Here is a 26862-nt window from a genome sequence, read left to right on the forward strand (position 1 = left end):
AGAATAGCATTCCATCTTTAAGCATTGAGAAACACCACTCATGGGGTGCCTGGGTGGCTCAGTAGGTTAAGCGTCCAACTTTGGCTCAGCTCATGATCTCACAGTTCATGAGTTTGAGTCCCGCGTTGGGCTCTGTGCTAACAGCTCAGAGCCTGGAGCCTGCTTCCGATTCTGTGTCTCCCTCTCTCTATGCCCCTCCCTGGCTCGTGCGTGGTCTCTCTCTCAAAAATAAATAAAAATAAACACCACTCATATAAATAAATGTTGCATAAAATGTTAAAATAAAAATGAACTTAATTAATTAAAAATTCGTATCACTGTTGACTGTGAAAGCTGCTCATTTTTTATGTAAGAGCAAATATTGGGGAGCCTGGGTGGCTCACTCGGTTAAGCATCCGACTTCGGCTCAGGTCATGATTTCATGATTCATAGGTTGAAGCCCCACAGCAGACTCTGTGCTGACAGCTCAAAGCCTGGAGCCTGCTTGGGATTCTGTGTCTCCCACTCTCTCTGCCCCTTGCCCACTCATGCTGACTCTCTCTCTCTTGCTCTCTCTCTCTCAAAAATAAAGAAACATTGGGGCGCCTGGGTGGCTCAGTCGGTTAATCGTCCGACTTCGGCTCAGGTCATGATCTCGCGGTCTGTGGGTTCGAGCCCCACGTCGGGCTCTGTGCTGACAGCTCAGAGCCTGGAGCCTGTTTCAGATTCTGTGTCTCCCTCTCTCTCTGACCCTGCCCCGTTCATGCTCTGTCTCTGTCTCAAAAATAAATAAAAACGTTAAAAAAATTAAAAAAAAAATAAACATTTAAAAAATTAAAAAAAAAAAAGAATATTGACAACTTTCAAATACCTAATGAGGACAACAGATTAATAGGCAATGTGGATGCTGAGAGAGTATATTAGCTAGACAATATTTAAAAATTATATTCTTTCTGAGGCAATAAATGTCAATGAATTTTTACATTATGCTAAAGAGAATTAGATCATAATTCTAACCTTCCTAGGAAAAGTATAATATTTAACTCTACTACCTCAAAATTTCATGAAGAAAAACCCCAAAACTGTATTCTACAATATCTGTGCCAAATTATACTGATCCGGAAGTAACAAAATATGAAAAAAATACGTTAGAGAAATATAGAGTATACAAAAATATTTTGCTCCTCCATTTACTTCAGTTGCAATTTAGCAATCATTAGTATAAAAAATGTACAGGGTGGTAACCTTAGGAGAAATTTAGCACCAACCATGGGAGAGAGCCACCTAAAACACTTTATCCTTCAGGTTAGCCTTCAAATGACTGCAGTCTCATAAGAGACTCTAAACTCTAAACTCTAGAGAGCACCGGCTAAGCTGCTCCTGAATTTCTGATTCACAGAAACTCTAGGATATTAGTGCTTATTGCTATTTTAAGCCACTAAGTTTTAGAAGTAATTTTTTAAAAAGTAATACAGGGGTGCCTGGGTGGCTCAGTTAAGCATCCAACTTCTGATTTAAGCTCAGGTCATGACCTTATGGTTCATGAGATGGAGCCCGTCGTCAGTCGTCTGTGCTGACAAGCAGGAGCCTGCTTGGGATTCTCTCTCTCCCTCTCTCTCTCTGCCCTGCCCCAGCCCGTATGCACTTACTCACTCTCTCTCAAAATAAACATTAAAAAATAGTAATAGAGGGGCGCCTGGGTGGCTTAGTTGGTTAAGCGTCTGACTTTGGCTCAGGTCATGATCTCACAGTCCGTTGAGTTCGAGCCCCACGTCAGGCTCTGTGCTGACAGCTTGGAGCCTGGAGCCTGCTTCAGATTCTGTGTCTCCCCTTCTCTCTCTCTGACCCTCCCCCGTTCATGCTTTGTCTCTATCTCAAAAATAAATAAAAACATTAAAAAAAAAATTAAGAGGTTGCCTTCTAAAAAAAAAAAAAACAGTAATAGAGAACTACTACTTTACTAATATTAATTAACAATTTATAAAAATTATACTAATCAAAATTATTTTATGTAAATTACATATACATTTAGCTATGTAAATTTATTAATACTTTCAAATGTATATTATAAATTACATGAAATTATGTTAATCAAGTAAAAAACCCAAAATTTACCTTAATCTTCCCCCTCTCTAATCACCAAGTCTTATTGGTTCTCTATAAAAATAGATTGTGAATTTATCTATTTCTCTTTATTTAAATACTAACAGCTGGGCCCAAGCTAGCTACTCTGTCCTGTGCTATTTCCTGATGATCTCATATCACATCTCTCTCCAACCTCACCTTAAACCTACCTCCACACACAATGGCATGTATATTCCTTTAAAAAATAACTACATTAATTGCTACAAGCACTATCCCCTAATAAATGCTTAAATGCTAAAACTAGTTGCTGAAACTTTAAGTATATATGCATAGCCTTAAAATAGTTCCCCCCAATATTTATTAATTACTGTGGTGGTTTTAACATATACCCACAAATTCTTTAATACTTTTTCTTTTCTTTTTTTTTAAATTTTTTTAAACGTTTATTTATTTTTGAGACAGAGAGAGACAGAGCATGAACGGGGGAGGGTCAGAGAGAGAGAGAGGGAGACACAATCTGAAACAGGCTCCAGGCTCTGAGCTGTCAGCACAGAGCCCGACACGGGGCCCGAACTCACGAACCGCGAGATCATGACCTGAGCCAAAGTCGGACACTTAACCGACTGAGCCACCCAGGCGCCCCTAATACTTTTTCCTTGAGGAGGTATGGCTTAACACCCCTGCCTGCCATCAGACTGCAGGCTGGACTTAGTAACTTGCTTATAATGAACCGAGTATAAGAGAAAAAAAGTTCTGTAGTGGAGAAAGCTGGCAGACACCAACTTAAATGACCAAGGTTACCAGCATTAACCGTAAGATATATTTATACGAAGTGTCTTCTGATATGATGTGCTGAGAAGGACACTTCAACTCTGTATTCTTTCCTAAAATACATAACCTCAATCTAATCAGGAGAAAACAGACAATCCCAAACTGAGGGATATTCTACAAAATATCTGACCAGTATTCTTCAATAGTCAAGGTAAGGAAAGATAAGAAAGCATTAAGAAACTGTCACAGAATGGAAGAGACGGAGATATAATGAGGAAATTTGAATAAAGTCTATAGTTTAGTAATAACATTGTACCATCATTCATTTCTCAGTACTGATAAATGTACCATGTTAGATGTTAACATGTAAGATGTCAACATTAGAAGAAGCTGACTGAAAGGCATATGGTAACTCTACGTACTATTTTTGCTGCTTTTGTGTAAACATAAAAATATTTCAAAATTAACAGTGAAAAAAAGAAATCTGAAGCAAATACAGCAAAACAGAAAAAAAAAAAAAAGTCTGTTGATTTCCTGCTTAAAACCTTCAGTGGCCTCCCACAGCATGGACTCTAAAATTTTACATGGTAAGAAGTGGAATCCCAACCTGCTTCTCTAGCTTTATTTCATTAGCTTTTCAAGCTTTATAGAAGTCTCAGCAAACAGGTTCTTTCCTGCTTTTGGATCTTGAACTCTGTGAGCTTTTTCATGCGAGGATCTTCCCCTGGCTCTTCATATGGTTGCTTCTGTCCTATTCTTCACGTCCCACCTTTGATACCACTTCCTAGCACTCCATCTTTATTGCCAATTCTCCTTACCTCCCACTTTATAGTACATCATTCGTGATAATCCTATGTATTTTTTACTTTACTGTCTCACTAAACATTGTGTCCACCTTCTTCACTACTGAATCCCCAGTGCCTATAAGGCTGACAAATAAAAGCTGCCCAAATATTTGACAAATACATAATTAGATGCCATCCTTCTTTGAAGTCTCATAATCTCACCTCCTCCCAATCCTATTTGAGAATCACTGTTGTAAAATATACAAAACATGTCCTAAAATAGCATCTATTTAGAATGAAAAGTCTGGCTATATACTCTGTAAGTAACACAATAGAGAAACAGGTATTATCATGCCCTGCTGGTCAAAGTACAAAATGGCACAACTGTCAGGAGTGTTATCTGACAAAATCTATGAAAGTACAAATATATTTACCCACTGACCAAACAATCAAATTACAGGAACACATAGATATACCTCTCTAGGAATATGTAGATATAACTCTATATGTCTGAAATTATATATGTATAAGGTTATTCACTATACAGTGCCTGTGACAGCAAAACACTGGGAACAGTCCATGTGCACACCAATAAGGACCTAGTTAAGTATACTATAGCACATCCATGCAATGGAAAACAATATACCTTAGAAACTAATAAGACTCTTCAAGCACTGATATTGAAAGCTCTACAAAATATAGTGACAAAAAAAAAAAAAAAAAGAGGAGCATACAGTATGTTAACTTTCATGTAAGAAAGTGCAAAGAAAAATTATATATTTTTACTTGCTAGTATTTGCCTAAAAGAAACTCTAAAAGGATATATCAGAAAATAATAAAAGCAGTTACCTAGCAAAAAGTAAAAGGGGTATGTGGTAGAATCAGAAACAGAATGAGGTAAAAGGGGACGGATTGCTTTGATTTATACTCAGTTAAACAATCAAAGCATTACGAGTATGTATTAAGCTAGCAAAATTTATATTATATATAAGCAATAGGTTTATTTTCTTCCTGTTTCCTTCCTATCATTATTCCATGTAGGCATAATGTTATAATCATAGTAAAATACTTTGATTTTCCTCACTTAAAATTTCTTATCATACAATTTTGCAAATTCATAATTAATACATCTTTTCTCATGGACATACATATATCTATGTCTATATATCTCTCTATATTTGTAGAACCAGAAAATTTAAAATATTTCTGTCATCTTCAAATTTATATTTATGTAGCAAATCCCATAATCTCATTACTAAAATCTTAGGCACAAGGTGTGTCTTGGAACTTCAGATTTTTTAGATTTTAGAAAAGTAATAAGGTACATACCTTAGTAGTATTAGTGGCACCTTAGTATTCTCTAGTGGCAACAACACCCATAATGAAACAGTATGCTCAGTGTTAAACACAATGAAACAGTAAAGTATAAAAATACACACCAAGTGGGATACAATAAAAATTATCCAAATGAATGTGTGTGAAATTTATGAGAAAACGTTTGGGTTTCAGAGTATTTTGAATTTTCATATTGGAGATCACAGACTTGTACTAGTTTCATTTTTAAGTGGGAATATTCAAACACAGTTATAGAGAGAAAATAACATTAATATTAAAAACAGTATCCTGATATTTTACATAAATGAAAAATAAAATGAACCTGAATAATTATTTACCAACAAATTATAAGCTATGATCATGTAGAACTAAATGAAAATTAATCAGGGGTGCTTGGGTGGCTCAGTCAGTTGAGCATCTGACTCTTGATTTTGGCTCAGGTCATGATCTCACAGTTTCGTAAATTTGAGCCCCTCTTAGGGATCTGCACTGACAGGGCGCAGCCCGTTTGAGATTCTCCCTCTCTCTCTGCTCCTCCCCCACTCACGTCCTGTCTCTCTGAAAATAAAAGCCTTAAAAAAATAAATGAAAATTAATCAGATTTACATAATTAAAGGACTAGCTTCCTTGAAAAAGTTAGGTCTGTTCCTGAACTATTCCAAGATAACAAGGTAAATATATACACTTAATTAGAATGTACTAGGTGCTAGGGTAACAACACACCGGTCATTCTCAAAATCTACAAAAGGTATTACAAAAGATTGAATAAATCAATATACAGTGTAAACACAGGGGGACATAGGGGAATCAGCATCTTTAAAATATTTTACATATTTATTAATGAACAGTTAAAGATTAAACAAAATATATATTGGTTCTTAAAATTCTCTAAAATTCTGAATCTGAGCCCATTGCTTAAATTAAAAAAATACATATATGTATATATATTTTCATCAGCAAATTCAACAAATATTTAATTCCAAAGGACACTTTACTTAGCTTAAGTTACTAAGGCATTTGAGGAGCAATAGTAAATCAAGTCATAGTGTTATCAACCAATGTTTAAGGAAAACTTACAACAGTAATGAAAAAAGATTAAGTTTAGTTCTTTATTAAAAATAAGTCAGCATAGACGATACGACATCATAAAAACTCAATCACACATTAGAAAGACGAATCAAATTGATACAACCTCATGTCACATCACTTTATTTTTAAATTAGTCTAGTTATAACTTTCCAGAGGTACTAATTTTAAGTTAGTACAAATTTCAGTACTGCCTACAGATTTCTGTCAGTGTAAATTGTAACAGCCATGCATATTTATTAGGATGTAATTTCATCTCTGGATTTCAGTGACACTGATAAACCATTCAAGCTTCACTCTTGGTTTTTAATGACACCAGAACAAGTTGATGGAATTACAGCTTTACATGTGCCATTGAAAGTCTTATTTCTTATCATAGAATAATAAGGCTGAAATCTCTAAAGGGCATCATTCCTGCTATCTCAGCATGGAAAGATGGATGACTAGTTTATTTTTAAAATCCTGTAACTTGTCTTCAGTAATCCATTCTAATGCTCAGATCACAGTCATCTCTTTAGTTATTTCTCTCTCTCTCAAACACACATACACTATCTCTTTCACTTTCTCTCTCCTTCTACCCCACTCCACATCCCCTCACCCTCTCACCACTGTTATACTGTAGATTAATTTCAAGAAAAAATTTACTTGCATTCAAATATTTTTTGATGCTTTATAAATCCAAACACTTTACACACACAAAATTTAAAAAAACAAATTAAAGTAATGGGAAATGCACACAATTTCCCCAACCCATTGGTATATACAAACTTCTTTTGCTTTCTACCCAGAAAACATTTATCAATACTGCATGTCTACTGATAAGGTACCAAAGCAGAGTTGCCCTAACCTCTCTAAATTACCTTTTTGGTTCCGATTTTTAAAACTTCGTTTTTAAAGGGTTACAAGTCAAAATAAAAATTGTACAGAGATATCAATTTTCAACCACCTGGCTAACTTAATTCCCTACACTAGCATTTAACCAAGTAGGTGAAAATGAAGTTTCCTGCCTGAAATCCACCTCAAGGCATGATGAGTTAACCTTGTCTGAAAGCAACCACCAAACCAAGTTCAGGAAAAGTTGGAAACAAAGCTAGCTCTTTTTGGTTTTATTTGGTTTTAAGATAATAATGAGACAAAACAAAAAGGCATTATTATTTTGACAAAAACATTAGGTAGTTGATATATTTACCTTGCATTCAATCTCTGCTTGTTTGCGCTTTGCTTCACTTAATTGAGTAAGTAGTCCTTTGTTCTGTGCAGAAAGATACTGCACCTTCTCATGTAGACTGATCACCTCTTGTTCCGCTCTTCGAAGATGGTTACTATTGATCTGATTCTAGTAATTAAAAATATAAATACTCAGACTATAAAGACCCGAAAAAACTTATATATTTCTACCTCTCCATTTTATACCTGAGTAACATTATATAAAATGTTATTATTAGTTACAGATAAAGTTTTTTAACAAATAGTTAAATACTAAAAAGAAAAAAGTATACAAGTGCATTAAAACTCAAGCCATCCAAAAGAATACTTAAGGTCCATATCAAAAACTCTTCCTACAGCTCAATATTTTCATTTATACAATAAATATCTATAAACTTTAAGAATGTTTACACAGAACTTGAAGGTATTAAATTGTGCAACAGGCAGTGTCACACAAATGAGTAGATACAGGAATATGATGAATTTGACTCCTATTTCCAGTTCTCAAAAGAAAGTACAGACTGACTGAAAAGTACCATCACCATTTACTGAACTGTAAAATCCCTGATGTCATAAAATGTATCATGTGCACTTTTACATTCCTCCCATGTACAGCACAGTCTTTTTATAGAGCATGGACTGGTTTTGAACTCTGACTTGTTATTCGGTCATTATCTAAACTAGTTATAATATTTGAGTCTCTATTTCCTCATCTGAAAAATGTATATAAAAATAAGACCAATTTTTCATTTAGTTGTCTTTAGTATTAAATGAGAGATTACATGCAGCAGGCCTTAATATATAGTAAGAACTCAATATATGCTAGCTGCTTAATTTATTGTAATTATAGAACATGCTAAGAAATTATATAGACCTTAAGTTGACTGACATGAGGTAGTCTTCCCATTCAAGCTTCATGCAGCCTGATTTCTCTCAACCCCAAAATATTCTATTAGGGGTCTGAAACAGTAGGGATTTTATAACCAAAGACAGGAAAATCTGGCTCCTCATTTTATAGTTTTTCACCCATAGTAAAGTTATCTAATCCCATCCAATTTCAGTACACTGTTATAAGCATAGATATTACCACTCAAATTTAAAGTCTGTGTTATATCTGTCTCTCAAAAATAAATAAAATCTTTAAAAAATTTAAAGTCTATGTTGTAGCAGTCATATGAAAAAAGTTTATGCAAGGAGTCTCACATGATGCCTGAAATTTAACAGATACTTAATAAATCCTTGGTTGTTACTATTATTATATCTATTCTGCCTCACTCTATGAAAATGACCCTGCCTGCAGTTTTTTTTTTTTTTTTGAGCTATTTTTTTTTAACATTTATTTATTATTGAGAGACAGAGAGACACAAAGCGTGAGTAGGGGAGGGGTAGAGAGAGGGGGAGACACAGAATCTGAAGTAGGCTCCAGGCTCTGAGCTGCCAGCACAGAGCCTGACATAGGGCTCGAACTCACAAACTGCGAGATCATGACCTGAGCCGAAGTCAGTCGCTTAACCAACTGAGCCACCCAGGTGCCCCAAACCTGCCTCGAGTTTTAATAAAAGATCCACATCATCTAATAGATTTAAACTCTAAAACATTCTACCACTTCTGGGTTTCTTCATCCTTACTTTTACTCATCTTCCTGACTCACTATATGTCTACAAAATAAACAGTGAACTTCTTAGTGCTCAAGTACTTAGTACTTACATACAAAATGTTCTTCCACAACCTCTTTTTACTATCTTTCCTCCTACGACTAAACAAATAACCACACTTGAGAGGGACACACCTTCAACATAAGCTGCAAAGAATTCCCACAAATAGAACTCCTCCTTGCACCACTCAATACAAGTCCATGACCCATCATCACAAACTATACACATTAAACAAAACGCCAAATTGATGATGAGTGAGAAACAGTAGAAAAAAGGATAGCAATGACAGATTTTTTTAAAACTCTAGATAACAAAATAATCATGTAAGGACTTTATATAAAATATTTTGTTTAAAATTTTTAGACATAGGGGCGCCTGGGTGGCTCAGTCGGTTAAGCGTTCGACTTCGGCTCAGGTCATAATCTTGTGGTTCGTGGGTTCGAGCCCCGCATCGGGCTCTGTGCTGACAGCTCAGAGCCTGGAGCCTGCTTCGGATTCTGTGTCTCCCTCTCTCTCTGCCCCTCCCCTGCTCATGCTCTGTCTCTCAAAAATAAACATCAAAAAAAATTTTTTTTAATTTTTTTAGACATAAAGAGGAAGCAAAAACATAAGCATAGAACAAGTAACTATCAAAAAACATTTAGCAAATTTGAAAAACTAAATACATTTTCTAGAAGTTAATATAGCCGAACATATTAAAAATTAATTAAAGGATTAAATAGGAGATTAGATACATTGAAGATAGTGTCCCAGAAGAGGTAAAGAGAGTAAGTTGGTACAAAATACACCTAATAGGGGTTGCAGGATAAAACAGAAAACAAAAAGATTAGATATAATGGTCTAAGAGACAACAATAGTTGAGAATTTTTTACAACTGGAAGAAATATATATATGAATCTACTATTCATGAAGCACAACTAATTCCAAACAGGATAAATACAAATAAACCCTCAAGAAGATACATTTTAACAAAACAGAATGCTAAAGAGAAGACGAGACAGGGGCATCTGGGGGGGCTCAGTTGCTTAAGTACTTGACTCTTGATTTCAGCTCAGGTCATGACCTTACAGTTCATGGGTTTGAGCCCCACAAGGGGCTCTGGGCTGGAAGTGCAAAGCCAGCTTGGGGTTTTCTCTCTCCCCCTGTCTCTCTCTCTGCCCCTCCCCTGCTAGCACGTTCTCTCTCTCTCAAAATAAATAACTACAAAAAAAAAAAAAGAAGAGACAAATCAGACATCAATAGGAAAACTCTGTAGTGCTTAAAAAAATAAATTTCAGCCTACAACAGTACATTTAGCTAAACTATAAGAGTGCGAAAAAGTACACCTATTTTAAGAAAGTGAGAGTTTACAATTCATGATTGAAATTGGAAAAAAACTGTTAAATAAAAGTGAGAGAGAGCAAAAACGCAAACAAGTAGACAAATCCAAATAAGCCCTGACTCCATAGAACAATAATGTCTAATAATTTAGAGATATAAAAAATGTACAATAATAAGATACAAGATTGGAAATGGAAGAAGAGCATATAGAGATCTTCTAAGGCCCTTACACACTTTTAAAGGAAGATGGAGATAATTATCAACATCAAACTCTGTTTAGTCTCAGATGGGACTTTTTTTTTCAGGTAATAAACACTAATAGAAAACAAATGGAATTATAAAAGTCAAACTAGCAGAAGAGAAAGAAACATCTAAATCCAATAAAAAGCAAGAAAGGAAAAAAACACAAAAAAGAAATGAAGTAAAAAATTTTCAAATATATCATAATAAACAGTTTTGATTTCTGATGAGGATATAGAGTAGAAGAGGATTGTTTCCACCCTTTCAATTAAAAAAAAAAAAAAAAAAAAAAAAAGCTGGCCAAACTCAATTAATGACTTTTGTTGAAACCAGAGAGGTGAGCACACAGGGCAACAAACTAACCCCAAATCTAAGGACAGACAGGGCAGATGAAGCCAGAAACTGTTAAGAATAATTTAGCCAGAGGCCAAGTATTGGCTGGCTAGAGAGTGTGGAGCCTAACGGAGCAAAACAGTTCAAAAGCTTTTGTACACTTTTTCTTCATGGACCCCAACAGGTACACACAAAAAAAGATGGATGAAAGCCTTGAGAAAGAGATCTCCATAGTAAAGGCTTGAGGGAGGAGAGCAGCAGCCAATACAGAAGCACTAAACCTTGCTTATTTCCTCTACAGAATAAAAGGTTTCATCCATTACTATCAGAAACACTGGTGCCCTTAGAACACTGGGGAAACCACCATATCTGAGAAAGGGACAGGACTATATTTTGGGCCTAGGACTATAGCTGGTGGTAGGGCAGGAGCACTAAGAAAGTCAAACACTCCAGATCCAGGGGCACAATGCAGCCTAAGACTGAGGCTTTATCAAAACAATGGGGAACACTCTGGCCCTCCAACTTCCTGTAACAAGAGTGGAATACTGCTGGAGACAGACTCTCTCTGAAGTGCTGTACACATGGAAGACCTAAAAGACATTGAGAAAAGCCTCTGGCAAACCAGCCCCTAATCTAAAAATAAGATAGTGTTAGAGGAATTTGAAGCCTGTGGTGCAATGAGGGTAACCACAGAAACAACAAACCTCAAAACCAGCCCAACTCCTGACTATATTAACTCAAATCCCCCACATTAAAGGCCTACCAGAAGAAAAGGTATGCCCATTTTCAGGCATAAAAACTACTTACCTTAGTCTACTGTCCTACACTAGACACTCAGTTTTCAAGAAAAAATTACAAAGCATAGGAAAAAGAAAAAACAAAACACTACCAAGAGACAAAGCAATCAACAGAATTGGCCTCATATAGGACACAGATATTAAAATTACCTAACAGGGAATTTAAAATAACTGTAATTAACATGCTAAAGGCTCTAAGAGAAAGGTTAAAAACATTCAAGATCACATACTTAATATAAGCAGAGAAATGAAAACTGTAAGAATCAAACAGAAATGCTAGAAATGAAAAACACAGTAACAGATGTGAAGAATGCCTTCAATGGCTCATCAGACAACTCCCAAAGTGGAGCAAAGAATCAGTGAACTTAAAGATAAGTCAATAGAAATATTTAACACAATAGGAACTGAAACACAAAGAGAATAATGAGAAGAAAAAAGAAAAGAGCATCAAAGAGTTACTATCAATATCAATTAATCTAACGTATGTGTAATGGGAATCCCAGGAGGAGAAAAGAATATGGAATGGCAGAAGAAATATCTGAAGAAAGAATAACCAAGAATTTTCCAAATTTCATGGTAGAGAGAAATCCACAGGTCCAAGAAACTCAGAGGGAGACAAAACAAAACAAAAAATACAACAAGTCATTTCATATTCAGAGTGCTAAAAACAAAAGGGAAAATCGTAAAAGTAACCAGAGAATAAAACACATTACATGCAGATAAACAAAAATTATAACAGAATTCTGGCTTGCATGGTTACTGACAAGAAGAGTAACTTTAAGTGTTGAAGGAAAAACAACCCAGATTTCAATATCCAGCAAATATATATTTTAAAATTGGAGAAATACTTTCCCAAAGAAACAAAACTAAAAATCCACTGCCAGCTGACCAGCAGTACAAGACATGTTAAAGAGATTTCTTAAGCAGAAGGAATATGACACCAGACAGAAACATGGATCTGTACAAAAAAATAGAATGCTGAAAAATGGAATAATTGAAGGAAATAAATATCATTAAATTTTTTTTCAATTTCTCTGAAAGGTAACTTATGATTAAAGCAAGACTAGTAGCACATATGACATATTTGTACTATATGTAAAAGCAAGATATATGACAACAAATAGCACAAAGGATAGGAGGAAGAACTGGGAATATACTGTTGTAAGGTCCTTATACTACATGTGAGGAATATTATTTGAAGATTAGCTCTCATTAGGTGTATATTGAAAAACCTAGAGCAACCAGTAAAAAAAAAAAAAAAAAAACTTAAGGAGTATAAAGAAGTCACTTGTGGAGATAAAATGGAATCATAATGCCCAATAAATCCAAGAGGAAATAGAAAAATAAAAGATATAAAGAACAGATGGAACAAACAGAAATAGCTAGCAAGGTGACAGATATTAATCCAAACTGAATCATCAAACATGGACTAACGATGACTGCTAAAAGGACTGCATTTTTAGAGCTTTATTGAGACATACACATAAAAGTCACCCACTTAAAGTGTACCTACACTTCAGCAGTTTAGTACAGTCAGAGTTGTACAACCATTTGTCAAACTGGATTTTAAAAAATGTTCATCTATATGCAGTTTATCAAAGATATCAACAGGCTGAAATTAAAAAGATGGAAAAAGATAAATAAGGCAGAGACTGAAAAAGAACAGCTTAGAGGTGCCTGGGTGGTTCAGTCGGTTGAGCATTCAACTCTTCATTTTGGCTCAGGTCATGATCTCACGGTTTATGAATTTGAGTCCCACATCGGGCTCTGTGCTGACAGTGCAGAGCATGCTTGGGATTCTCTCTCTCTCTCCCTCTCACTCTTTTCCTCCCCCACTTCTGCTTGCACACTCTCTCTAAATAAATAAACTTAAAAAATAAAATAAACATCTTAGATAACTGTATTAAGATAGACTAAATCAAAATGCATCCTGAAAGATAAAGAGGGTCAGTATATAATAAGATTCATTTTAAACTTTTGTAAAGTTCATTTATTTTAAAAGAGAGAGAGAGCAAGCAAGCAGGGAAGGGGCAGAGAGAGAGAGAGAAAGAGAAAGAGAAAATCCCAAACAGGCTCCATGTTGTCAGTGCACAGCCCGATGCAGGGCTCAATCTCACAAACCATAAGATCATAACCTGATCCAAGATCAAGAGTCTGGTGCTTAACCAACTGAGCCACCCAGGTGCCCCTAATAAGATTCATTTACTACAAAAAAAATGACAATTAAAAATTTGTGTGTCCCTCTAAAAGCGGCTCAGAATATTTTAAGCCAAAAAACTCATAATCTAAGGAGAAACAAATCTACAATCACAAGAGAAGGTATCTATTTGTTAGTATTTGAAACATCAGGTGATACACACAACTAGAAAGAATATAGAAGATACAAACAGTATAATGAAGAAGTTTGATCTAATATAAGTAAGACTCTACAGACTACAATCTGTGACCACAAAGCAATTTCGTTAAACTAATGACATAAACTACTAATGAAGTGAACCAGAAATCTATACATTTGGAAATACAAAACATACTTGTAAACAAATCTTGAGTCAAACAAGCAATCACAAGGGAAGTCAAAAGCATGGAACTGAAGAATAAAAAATATATTAGAAAAGAAAACATAGGTAGGAGTACAAATAAAGGTGAAAAAAGATGAAGCCCAAGCAACAAATAATAAAAGGATATAATAACAGAACTAAATTATATAGAAAACTATGGTACAACATGGAGGACCAACAAAAATGAAAAATCCAGTCTTTAGAAATATTTCTAAAAATGGCAAACCTCTGAAAAAAAATGGCAAACTTCTACAAACACTTTTCAAGAACATAAACACAAATAAACACTATTAGAAATGAAAAAAGACCTAAATATTGACCTAGTAAAAAGAAATTTTTTAAAAAGACACCCTCAACAACTCTAAGTGATGAATTTGAAAGTTTAGATGAAATGTGTCTTCCCAAGCAAACACGTCTTACCAAATGAGACTCAAGAACAAACAGAACACCTGAAAAGGTCTATAAGCCTTCAATAAGTAGGATCAATAGTTACTATTCCCAAAAAAACAAGACAAAAAGATAAGACTATTTAAAGGAATGGATTCCAGCAAATATTCAAGAGGTAATTCTAATCTTAGACAAAATTTTGTAGAAATAAAAAGATAAAATACAGGGGCGCCTGGGTGGCGCAGTCGGTTAAGCGTCCGACTTCAGCCAGGTCACAATCTCGCGCTCCGTGAGTTCGAGCCCCGCGTCGGGCTCTGGGCTGATGGCTCAGAGCCTGGAGCCTGTTTCCGATTCTGTGTCTCCCTCTCTCTCTGCCCCTCCCCCGTTCATGCTCTGTCTCTCTCTGTCCCCAAAATAAATAAACGTTGAAAAAAAAAAAATTTATAATAAAAAAAAATAAAAAAAAAAAAAGATAAAATACAATCTGATTTATTCCATAAACTTATTATAACTTTCATACCAAACCTAGGAGAGTATCCCCCAAAAGGAAAATTATACTACATTCTAACGTAGGTAAGAAAAATCTAAAATATTAAAAACCTAATCCTGCAATGTGTTGTGTATGTCCCTGTATGTGTTCTATATCATAAACTTGTTTATTTTTCAGTATTTTGAGAACTGTACCTCAATATAACTGGCTTGTTTTGCAATCCTATGTATTTTACTTTATGCATGAAAAAACATTTTTTATTTATTTTGAGATAGAGAAAGAGAGCACGAGAAGGGGAGGGGCAGAGAGGGTTGAGAAAGAAATCCAACCACACTCCAAGCGCAGTGCAGAGCCCGAGGTGGGGCTTTATCCTACTACTGTGAGATCACAACCTGAGCCTGAGCCAATATCAAAAGTTGGACGGTTGGGGCGCCTGGGTGGCTCAGTCGGTTGGGCGGCCGACTTCGGCTCAGGTCATGATCTTGTGGTCCGTGAGTTCGAGCCCCACGTCGGGCTCTGTGCTGACAGCTCGGAGCCTGGAGCCTGTTTCAGATTCTGTGTCTCCCTCTCTCTGACCCTCCCCTGTTCATGCTCTGTCTCTGTCTCAAAAATAAATAAACGTTAAAAAAAAATTTTTTTTAAAGTTGGACGCTTAATCAACTGAGCCACCCAGGCACCCCTAAAAACATTATTTGGAGAAAGGATCTGGAGATTTCAGACTGCCAAAGGGGTTCACAGCATACAAAAAAAGATAAGAATCCCAGTACTGAAGAAACTCGTAGAGCTATACACAAGGAAACAGGTGCAATAATATTCAGAGTAGCATTATTTGTAATAGCAAAAACTGGTACAAAGAAGGAAGAGTGTGGCTCAATAAACTAAGGTGTACTTACTAGGTGGTATTTTCTGAAAGTCACTAAAATGAAGGAACTGAAACTACATGTATCAACAAGGACAAATCTCTTCATCTGGACGTTAGATATGAATCATCACCAGTTCAAGCACTGGCATTTAGGAACAAGTGCCTTACACCATTTCTCTTTCATCAAAATGCATCCAAAATTACACTCTGTCAGGTACAGTTCAATATACAAATTCCTTAGGAAGCCTTTCCCTAAACCGTCTAGTTGGAATTAATTCCCCCTCTTATTTTCCATAGCAGTTTCTATCAAACTCTTTAGTTACCAGATTTCTAAATTAAACATTTTTCCAGTTTTATTGAGATATAATTGATATACAGCACTGTGTAAGTCTAAGGTGTACAACATAATAACCTGACTTACATATAGTATGAAATTATTAGTTAATATCCATCATGTCATATTGTGAATTATATTAAGTGTAGTTTGTGCAACTGATTTTTCAGTTAAGTTCTCTCTGGTGACTAAACAGTCCTTTGTATTCAACAGTTCTGAAAATTATGTTCATTGATTTCATTCATTCACCACTGTGAAACAAAACCCGAACACTGGCTTAAAAGCTGTGTTTCTATCTTTAATGTGTACAATGAGATAAAATCTGTTATAAAAATAAAACTTTCAATTATAAAAACTGGATTTCTACTTTTCATAATTTCACTGTTATAGTCAATTGTAATGAAAAATACAAGAAAATAACTTTGAACAACATAAAACAAAATCTATTTAATCTAAAGGAGTTACAGATTCATGTTATCATGTTAAAGTTGGGATGATCATTTTGCACATATGTATACAGAATGATACATGAGTTAACTATGCCCCCTACTGACTATTTTGAAAACCAAATAACATTACAGAGAATCCAGAATGTGGTCCACACAAATGTACCACATAAAAACCAAATGTACTTTATAATGCAAATGGGCTCATTAAAAAGGATTGTGCAAATGTTAAGTATATTTAAGACAGAATTTATCACAGAAAGAGAAGACTTAGAAAGAAGTATAATTTTGGAATTAACTGCTCAGAGTTACCACATTACATATAAGGAAGCATCATTCACATTATATTCTGCACCAACTGTTTTCGATGAGGGGGCAATTTTGCCCCCAGGGGACATCTGGCAATCTGTGGAGATGCTTTTGGTCAAAACCTGGGGTGAGAACCACAGTGCTACTGGGACCTAGTAGGTAGAGGACAAGGATGCTGCTAAACATCCTACAATGCACAGGCCAGTCCCCACAATAAAGAATTATCTGGTTCAAGAATTACCTGGTAATAGAGTCAAGGTTGAAAAAATTTGCTCTACATGAATATTTTCTCTCAAATTGTACAACAAGGCAACAAAGTTAATAATGTATAGTTTTATGACTTGCTTAAACTTTGCTGACTGGGTCAAAGAAGACATTAAATCTCTGATATCAAAGACTACAATTTTTAGCCCTTTCCATTTGGGCTAGGAAATTACAGTCTAGACTTTTAGCTCTATTCTTCTGGCTCTATTCTAGGGATGATATAACCTGTGCATAAACTTTTGATCTGGTAATGTTATTTTTTAAAGCTACTGGGCTTTCCCATCATACCTGTGTTTCCATTTCCATCATCCTTTGTTTTATTTCTCTTATTTCTGCCTGAGTTTCAGCTTCTCTAAGTCGAATGGTCATCAGTTCATCCTGTAACTCATTCACAGCATTCTTCTTTGGTGGATCTTTCCACCTCCCAGTAGTACGAGCTAAGTGGCGCTGAAAGACAAAAAATCAGGTTACAACACATATTCCTAGTATCAAAATAAAAGCTAACTTTCCTAAGCGCTTACTTCATGCCCAGTACTATATTAAGCATTATGTATACATTATTTTATTTAATCCCCAGAAAACCTTAAAAGTTAGGCAACTATTATCTTCATTATACAGGTCAGAAAACAGAAATGGCAATTAAGTAACTTCAGAAAGGTCACAAAGCCAATAAGTGGCAGATGTGGAATACAAGCTCAGATATAGTTCAAATCTGTTTATACTATGGATTGATTATTGTAAAGAATATAATTTTCACCCTCAATTTTTTATAAGAGAGATTTCCACAATGTTAACTAAATCCCAAGCAAAGAAAAAAATGGGGCTATTCATGAATTATGGAGGTAATATTAGGAGTGTTCTCAAAATATCCATGGTGAAGGATCAGTTTTGTTGGTTCTTAATTTCCAGTTTATTGCTGCCTGATACATTTATGGTAATGTCAAGGACTAATTTCAGTCTTTGCTAGATGTAGCCACACCCCAATTTCAAACCAAAGTCACTACTCTGAAATGGTATATACTGTTTTCTTCTTTCCGCTCTCCCTTCTGTCTTCTAGATTCTTTTTTTTTTTAATGTTTATTTATTTTTGAGAGAGAGAAAGAGACAGAACACAAGCAGGGGAGGGGCAGAGAGAGAGAGGGAAACACAGAATCCGAAGTAGGCTCCAGGCTCTGAGCTGTCAGCATAGAGTCTGACGCGGGGCTCAAACTCATAAACCAGGAGATCGTGACCTGAGCCCAAGTCTAATGCTTAATCAACTGAGCCACCACAGAATCTTCTAGATTGTTTTTTTTGTTCCTTGTCAAGAGTTTCCCTCATATGTGAATAAATTTGAGGACATATAAGTGACTGATTTATTTTGTGAGATAACCAATTTTCAAAAGAGGTTACGAATATATAGACAAATTTATACTGGTATCACCCTTGGGCTGTTTCATACTGATCAATGGATTTAGCTTCAGCAGAAGAAATATGTGCTGTATATGCTATATAAAGGAAAATTTTCTTTTCGTTCTTTAGAAGAAGTTATATAAATCACAATGATACAGTAACAACGTGACTTGATTTCTATTTTATCTTTTATTTATTTATGAGGATTTAAAAGGGAGAAGCAGCTTGAAGGTACTTTCAACTTGTAAGTGCTCTCAGATTTTTACATTTCAAGAAACTTTCTCACTTTATTTTTTTATTTTTTATTTTTTTTAATTTTTTTTTTTTTCAACGTTTATTTATTTTTAGGACAGAGAGAGACAGAGCATGAACGGGCGAGGGGCAGAGAGAGAGGGAGACACAGAATCAGAAACAGGCTCCAGGCTCTGAGCCATCAGCCCAGAGCCCGACGCGGGGCTCGAACTCACGGACCGCGAGATCGTGACCTGGCTGAAGTCGGACACTTAACCGACTGCGCCACCCAGGCGCCCCAACTTTCTCACTTTAAACTCAAATCCTGGTGTTGATCATCAGCTACTTCAGACTCACACAAATTGGATACTCCGGTTTTACCCACTTTCTAAAAAGCATGCAAAAATATACTGATATACCTGCCAGTGTTCTTCTAAATCCTTGACTTGTTGTCTAAGTTCTTTCAAACCCATAATAGCTTCTGCTTCTCTCAGTTTCACAGCAATGAGTTCTTCCTGAAGCCTTGCAATGTTATTCTCATCAGGAAAGGAGTTGTTTCTCTAAAGCCAGAAAAAACATAACTTGGGATTTTTGTTAATTTAAAAAATAAAATAAAACATATATAATAAGCTATTTTGGCCCATATGTAACTGCACTTCATTTTACAGTTTTACTGAGATATAAATCACAAACCATGAAACTTACCCTTCAGTGGTTTTAAGAGTATTCACAGGATTGTACAACCATCATCACAATCTGCTTTCAGAACATTTTAATCACCACAAAAAGAAACCTTATAACCATTAGCAGTCACTCACATTTTCCCTCCCTCAACCCCCGGCCAACCCCTAGTCTACTTTCTGTCTTTATGGATTTGTCTATTCTGGACAGTTCATGCAAATGGAATGTGGCCTTTTATGATTGGCTTCTTTCACTTATGTTTTCAAGGTTCATTGCTTTTTATTGACAAATAATATTCCCTGTGTGTATATTCTACATTTTATGTATATTCTACATTTTATCTATCCATTCATCCAATGACAGACATTTAGGTTGCTTCCACTTTTCGGCCATTATGAAAATGCTGCCATGAATATTAATGTAAAAGTGTTTGTATGGACCTGGTTTCTAATTCTCTTGAGTTTTATACTAAGGAGAATTGCTGGAGCAGAAGCTAATTTTGCACTTTTTAAGAAACTGTCAAGCTTTTCCAAAGCCAATGCACTGTTTTACAATCCCACCAGGAATGTATGAGGGTAACTGTGCTTAATTTTGAGGACAGAGAAAGTCTAACTCTGCTTTATTAGTAAAACACTAATCAGCGTTTTGAAGCAACATGATTAAAAATGTTTTTCAACATGACAATAAGCTTACTAACCTCTGATTAGGTCTCCAAACAAAGCATGAACAACATTTACATTTTAAAGATTTATGGAAAAGAAGAGTCCAAAATCCTTTTTGTTGTATTTTTTCAGCATGTTACTTTGGAAAGGAGTATAAAATCTTTGTACATTAGCCACTATTTATATCAGGATTAAGAAATTAACACCAAGGTGATCTAAATATTTGCTTCAAGAGTACAAGATTTAGACTGATTCCTTACCATACTGACAGACCCATCTTGGGATACAGTGTAGCCCCTATTACATTGCTCTGTGCCATGACCAAGAGATCCTGAATTAGGCTCTAGTAAAAGCTCCTTAGGTAAACTTAAGTACTACTGAGATTTCAAGTCCTGAATCTGTGAAATTTTCTAAAATATTTCATGGTAGGATGAAGATTTTAGCCCACAGAGATAATAAAGTTATACTTGCCAACTACACATTTTTATGATGGACTATAAATATCTTCCAATTGAAAACCAGAAATTTACTATATATTCCTACACAAAGAATTCCTGTATTTCCTACACAAAGAAATTAACCATAGGAAGCATGAAGCCTTCTAATTTCCTTTCTACTCTATAACATAAAATACCAACATAGCTACTTAAGAAATCTACTTTTATAATTTTTTTTGAAGCTTGTTTACTTATTTTGAAAGAGCATGCATGCACGTGCAAGCACATGTGAGCAGAACACAGGCAGACAGACAGGGAGAGAGAGAGACTCCCAAGTGGTCTCCACATGGAGCCTGATGCAGGGCTTGATCTCATAACTGTGAGATCATGACCTGAGCCGAAATTAAGTCAGTCGCTCAACCAACTGAGCCACCCAGGCACCCCAAGAAATCCATTATTAAACTGGACCCAAGGATACTTCTTCCAAATTTTCAAATTCCAAATTTTCAAAACTGAAAGATCCAGATTCTTATCTACATCATAGAACCCAAGGTACTCCAACTTAGAAACCAAATATTCTGTTATTCATTTTTTTACAGCATTCTTGCTGGCTTTTTTCTCAACAAATAGGAGAAAAAATTCTCCAAAAATAGTGTAAAAATAGCAATCAGTTTTCTAGCAAAATTATTCCACTACTGATGGTAGTTACACCTGCTTTAGTTCATAAAGAAATAAGAACAACTTGAGGCTATCTGTCATGTTCATTATTTATGAGGCTTTTCAAAAAATATTTTTAATTTATTTATATTTATTTTGAGAGATAGGCGGGAGTAGGGGTGGTGGGGAAGGGGCAGAGAGAGAGGGATGCAGAGAATCCCAAGAAGCCTCTGTGTCAGCAGAAAGCCCAATGCAGGGATCGAACTCACAGTGATATCATGACCTGAGCAGAAACCAAGAGTTAGACACTTAACTGACTGAGCCACCCAAGCGCTCAGGCTTTTATTCACATAGCTAGATACTATAAAGATAAAAAGAACACTTAACATAGAGCCCAAGCCATCAATGATTTCATAGAGGACAAAAAAGAGATTCAGAGTTTGTGATCTGGAACACAGACTCTCAAGTCTGAGAGTTACAAGAAATCTAAAAGCATTTCTATTTCTACTAACTTATCTAATCCTTAAAATTCTTTAATAATCCTGAAAAGAAGTAAATTAGCTTCCCTAAGTATGCCTTGGGCTAAGATCTTCCTACATATCTTGAGGTGGCTTATGTAGCTAGCAAAGTTTTAACAGTTACACGCAGATGAAATTTTTTCTGACACGTTTATGTATTAGTCATATCCCACCAGATGAAGATACTATAATATTTGAAGACAACCATTAATATGTATTCCCTAAGTTTCTCTTCTTCAACGTTTAAGTATTATTCATATCAACATTACCCTGCTTGTCTTCCTCTAAAAGGGCTCTAATGTTTTTTGTTTTGCTTTTTTAACCCTTAAAAAAAAGGGGCTTTGAGTAGGGGCTTTGGCAACAACAAAGAATAACTGAGAATCTCATTTTCTTTGTCCTTTCCTCTCTTAGTAACTAGTATGTAAGGTTTCCAATGTATGAAAACACCAAGTCCAATTTAACTGCTCAATAAATTCATCTTATCACATGTCCCCTCTAATTTGGGAGTGACACTATTTATATTGTTCTCACCTTCTCTATATCCAGGACTTTATCCTGCATCTCCTTTAGTGCACACTGAGACTCAGCTTCACTCAGACGAGCTTGGACCAACTCCTTCTCTAGTTGCAGCACAAAATCTTCATTGTAGTTGGAATTGCATTTATGCTACAAGTTATAGACGTATGATGAAATTCCACAGAAGTATGAACATATACATACAATAAAAATAAATGCAATTACACAATACAGTTATTAAGGGTAACCAAATGTAAAAGTTCCATCTACCCACTACTTCCAGCTTATCTCCTCCAAATGATTTTCCAAGGAATAAAAAAGTCCAGGCTTGGTATCTATAAAGACGGTCACATTATTTTGTGTTGGTAACTATACTAAACAAATTATACTAAATTATATTATACTAAACAAATCTAATTCATGGAAGATAAATGTCTCCTTTTATTTTCCCATCCATCCAAATACTAAGGATTTGTTCTGACTGAATAGACATGCTCTGTACAGTAGGGTAGCCATTAGCCACATGTGGCTACCGAGCACTTGAAATGTGGGTTGAAATAGTCCATACTGAGAAAGGATGTGGCTAGTCCATACTGAGAAAGGATGTAAAATACAAACTGAATTTTAAGACTTAATATGAAATAAAAAGGCAAAATCACCTCATTAAGCATTTTTATATTGGTTAAAGGTTGAAATAATAGTTTACATACAGAGTTTAAGAATATTAATTTCATCTATAATTATTAAGTACTCATTTTAAAATGGCATTTTAAAATGCATATGTGGCTCACATTATATTGCTATGGGACAGCACTGTTACATGCTACAGAAGTACACAGTATAAAAAAAAGTAAATGTCTAACTGAAAATTCTCTTTTAATGTAACAGAAATAAAAATAAGGCATCCATAATAATATGAACCATCCTAAATTGCAACAGAATAAAAATGTATTTGCTCTTAGAAATGTAGATCTCTTTAAGGATATGCATGAAAATCACTGCTAGAAACAGAGAAAGGAGTTGCTGCACAAAGAAATTAACCATGGAAGCATGAAACCTTTCCATTTCCCTTCTTGCTTTTTAATGTGAACACCAATGCAGCCATTTAAGAAATCCCTTTTTAAATTAGTTTCTATAAAAAGCTGTTTAAAAAAGCAAAAGACATATAATTCACCATTAGGTAAGACTTCCTAAAAGAAACTATTATTTCCCATTTAATTTACACAGTAAAGAAAAAGAAAATCCCAAAAGAGTCACAGAGAACCACCTCCTATTGAACTAGCTTGAGTAAAGATTAGTTCCTTTCACTCTTCAATATATTAGGAATAAGACAGATATCAAATTAAAACTTTATTTTAAAACTAGTAAATGCTTAATTAAAACATGATATTCGCTTTCTCCAGTTACCCAAAAAGATGATTTTTAAAAATTAATAGTTCACTTACTAAACAAAATGAGGACTTTTTAATTCAATGTATTACACATTGTTTCTTCTAGTAATTTTGTGGCACCATTAAAACAGTATTTCTATGTAAGGAGTACATGTGTGGCAGGTATTATCACTTTAGTAAATACTTACCTTGCTAAATAGGGAAAAGGCACTCTTTTGTAATGACCACATCCAAACTGGAAGCGCCGTATTTTTTGTTTAATGAGATCATGGTTATTTCATGAGTAATACTAGAATTTTTTGCCTTAATCTAAAGCCCTGACAACTGTAGTTCGGGTTTGTTTGCCACAATTTTATATTAGGAGATACCCAGGAAAACATCAAACCCAAATGATCTATATGAGAATGAAATCACTGCTCTGGTATAAACCAATTGATATAACTAAGCACAAAAAAAACTATACTAACATTGGGGACACATTTTTATCAATAAAATTTATAAAACATCGAATTATCTTCTATTGTTCAAGGAATAAATTCTAAATTCCATAGTTTACACATCTTATTTCTCCTTTCATATTTCCCTTTGAGTTCAGGGTTGTTTCTTAATCCACTGTAAACTAGCTTTAGTTCTCATCCTGTACTGAAACTGTTCCAATCACTAACAACATCAATACCCAGTAATGGTATAAAAAACTCAATGGAAAGCCCTTTTATTCAGCTCTTACCTTCACTGGATAGTCTACTGAATTTTACTGACCATTCTTAAAACTTTTTCAATTTTGAGGTGCTACTCCTCCATAGTTCTACTGCCTATCTTCTCTGTTGCCTCTGCCAATTCTGCTACTTCATACAGGTATGTACGATTATATGTACATGTACATGTGTATGTGTCTATCAGTCCCCAGGGTTTCAATATTGTGTGTTTTCTCTTAATCTGTTTTCTTATTTTGTAGATTCATCCTATGAGATTTAATCCGCTATCCAATATAGTCTGTATGTATAGGCAGTATTAGCTGTTATCTCTATGTAGTCAGTATAGGCAGTGGATGAACTTGCCAAGGAAAATCTATGTAACAGTAAAAAGGGGAAAGTAGAAGGAAAGAGAGAAGGTAAGAAGGAGAATATGATGAAACTCTAGGGACAGTACACACATAGATACACAGAGTATATAAACTCAAATCTGTATTTTCAGTCCAGATCTTTCTACTAAACTATAGATCCGTATTTACAACTAGCTACTGGTTTTCTCTGTCTGGTTGCCTGCATATTCACCTCACATTCAACATGTTACAAGTCAACTCCCCATCTTTTCCTCCTCGTGTATATACTATTTATGCTAAGGATCCCACCATCTAACAATTGGCCAAGCCAAAACTTTCCCTCTTCTCGTCAACCCATAACATACCCAAACCTTTTCTTCCAGGTATCTCTTGAATTTGCTTGCTCCTCTCCATCTTCATTGTCATTGTTTTTATTCATGCCCTTTCTCTGAACTACTGCTATATTCTTAAATAAATTCCCTTAAAAAAATTTTTTTTTTCAACGTTTATTTATTATTCAGAGACAGAGCAGAAGCATGAGCATGGGAGGGGCAGAGAGAGGAGGAGACACAAAATCCAAAGCAGGCTCCAGGCTCTGAGCTATCAGCATAGAGCCCGACATGGGGCTGGAATTAACAAACCGGGAGATCATGACCTGAGCCAAAGTCGGACACTCAAGGAACTGAGCCACCCAGGCGCCCCACATAAATTCCCTCCTAACTATTGTAGCACTTACAGCATTATTCAATATTTTGTGTTACATACCATAGTAAATTATAATAAACACGGGGCATTTTTACAATTCTACCACCTGCACCAAGTAGATGTTTTCTGACCCTACTGTTTGGAGCTTGAGGAAGTTTTGATTCCGGGTCTATTAATACAAATATGTTAATGAAAATTATACAAGCATTGATATACTTAAAAAAAAATATTCAGAATGAACCTAACACCACTAAGTTAATTTCACCCAATTATCAACTTCCTATATGGTAATTATTCCTGTCCACTTATATTCATATGCATTTTTATTGGACAAAAAGTATTTTCATTGGAATCATTCTTAATATTCATATAGGCTCTTCATTTATTGTTCCAGCTTAGGGAGTTAGAAAAAGTTCTGGCATTTGTTTGGTTGGCTGAAAAATGGACCAAAAGGTGGCTCACAGCGAATGAACTGGAAATGCCAGACATGCCTTAGTTTAATGTAGAGGAAGGGAAAATTGGTAACAAATCTGGGGAAGATATAGACAGACCTCTTTCAATGGGCTAAAAAACAAAAAGACATTTATTTGTTTCCCCTGTGAATGCTCACCAAAGGGTGACCTCAGCAGAGAATTTTAAAAATTAATTGGATAAGATGACCCATTCGGTGGTTACCAGTCAGTCTCTTTCCTCAGCCACCCAACATTGTCCGATAGGCTTATGAACATAGCAGCCATGGTGGGAGGGATGGAGGTTATGCATCTCAGCAACACAGACTTCCATTCACCAAGGTTATGGTCACTGATGAGAGTCCACTCTGCCAAGAGCAAAGACCAACACTGAGCCTCTGATATGACACCATTCACTGGGGTAACTTGCCAGCTATCTGGTGGCAGGCAGGTTACTTATACTGGACTGCTTTTATCATGAAAGGGGCAGCATTGTTCTTATTGGAATAGACACTTACTCCAGATATGAATTTGCCCTCCCTGCACACAATGCTTTTATCAAAACTATCACCTATGGACTTACAGAATGCCTTATCCATCATCATAGTATTCCACAAAGCATGGGCCCATGCTCATGGAATTCACTAGTCTTGACACGTTTTCTAACATTCTGAAGCAGCTGGGTTGACAAAACGGTGGAATGACGTTTTGCAGACTAAATGACAGTGCCAGCTAAATGGCAGTATCTTGCAGGGCTGGGGCAAGGTTCTCCAGAATGATGAATGTGCTCTGAATCCACTATGTGGTGCTTTTTCTTCCACAATCAGGATTCACAAATCCAGGAATCAAGAGGTGGAAACAAATCTGTCTGGAACACAAGAAGGTCCTTTAGAGAGTCTCTTAGTATTACCACACCCTGTGATTAAGGTCAATGAAAAA

General features: G+C 35.5%; 1 protein-coding gene across 13 annotated transcripts in view; it reads right to left on the minus strand.

Annotated features, from left to right (window-relative positions):
• Positions 1-26862, minus strand: part of EVI5 (ecotropic viral integration site 5) — a 235403-nt gene that overhangs the window by 70903 nt on the left and 137638 nt on the right. For all 13 annotated transcript variants that reach the window (XM_086717566.1, XM_086717556.1, XM_086717559.1 and 10 more), the window contains 4 exons: positions 22352-22486; positions 19285-19425; positions 17531-17689; positions 7231-7377 (listed from right to left, as the gene is read on the minus strand). In XM_086717566.1, the coding sequence (XP_086573692.1) occupies positions 7231-7377; positions 17531-17689; positions 19285-19425; positions 22352-22486 (582 nt within the window). The remainder of the gene's footprint in view (positions 1-7230; positions 7378-17530; positions 17690-19284; positions 19426-22351; positions 22487-26862) is intronic.

This window comes from Puma concolor, chromosome C1 (genome assembly GCF_028749965.1).
Source record: "Puma concolor isolate L17-30 chromosome C1, mPumCon1.1.hap2, whole genome shotgun sequence".
In the NCBI taxonomy this organism is placed as follows: Eukaryota; Metazoa; Chordata; class Mammalia; order Carnivora; family Felidae; genus Puma; species Puma concolor.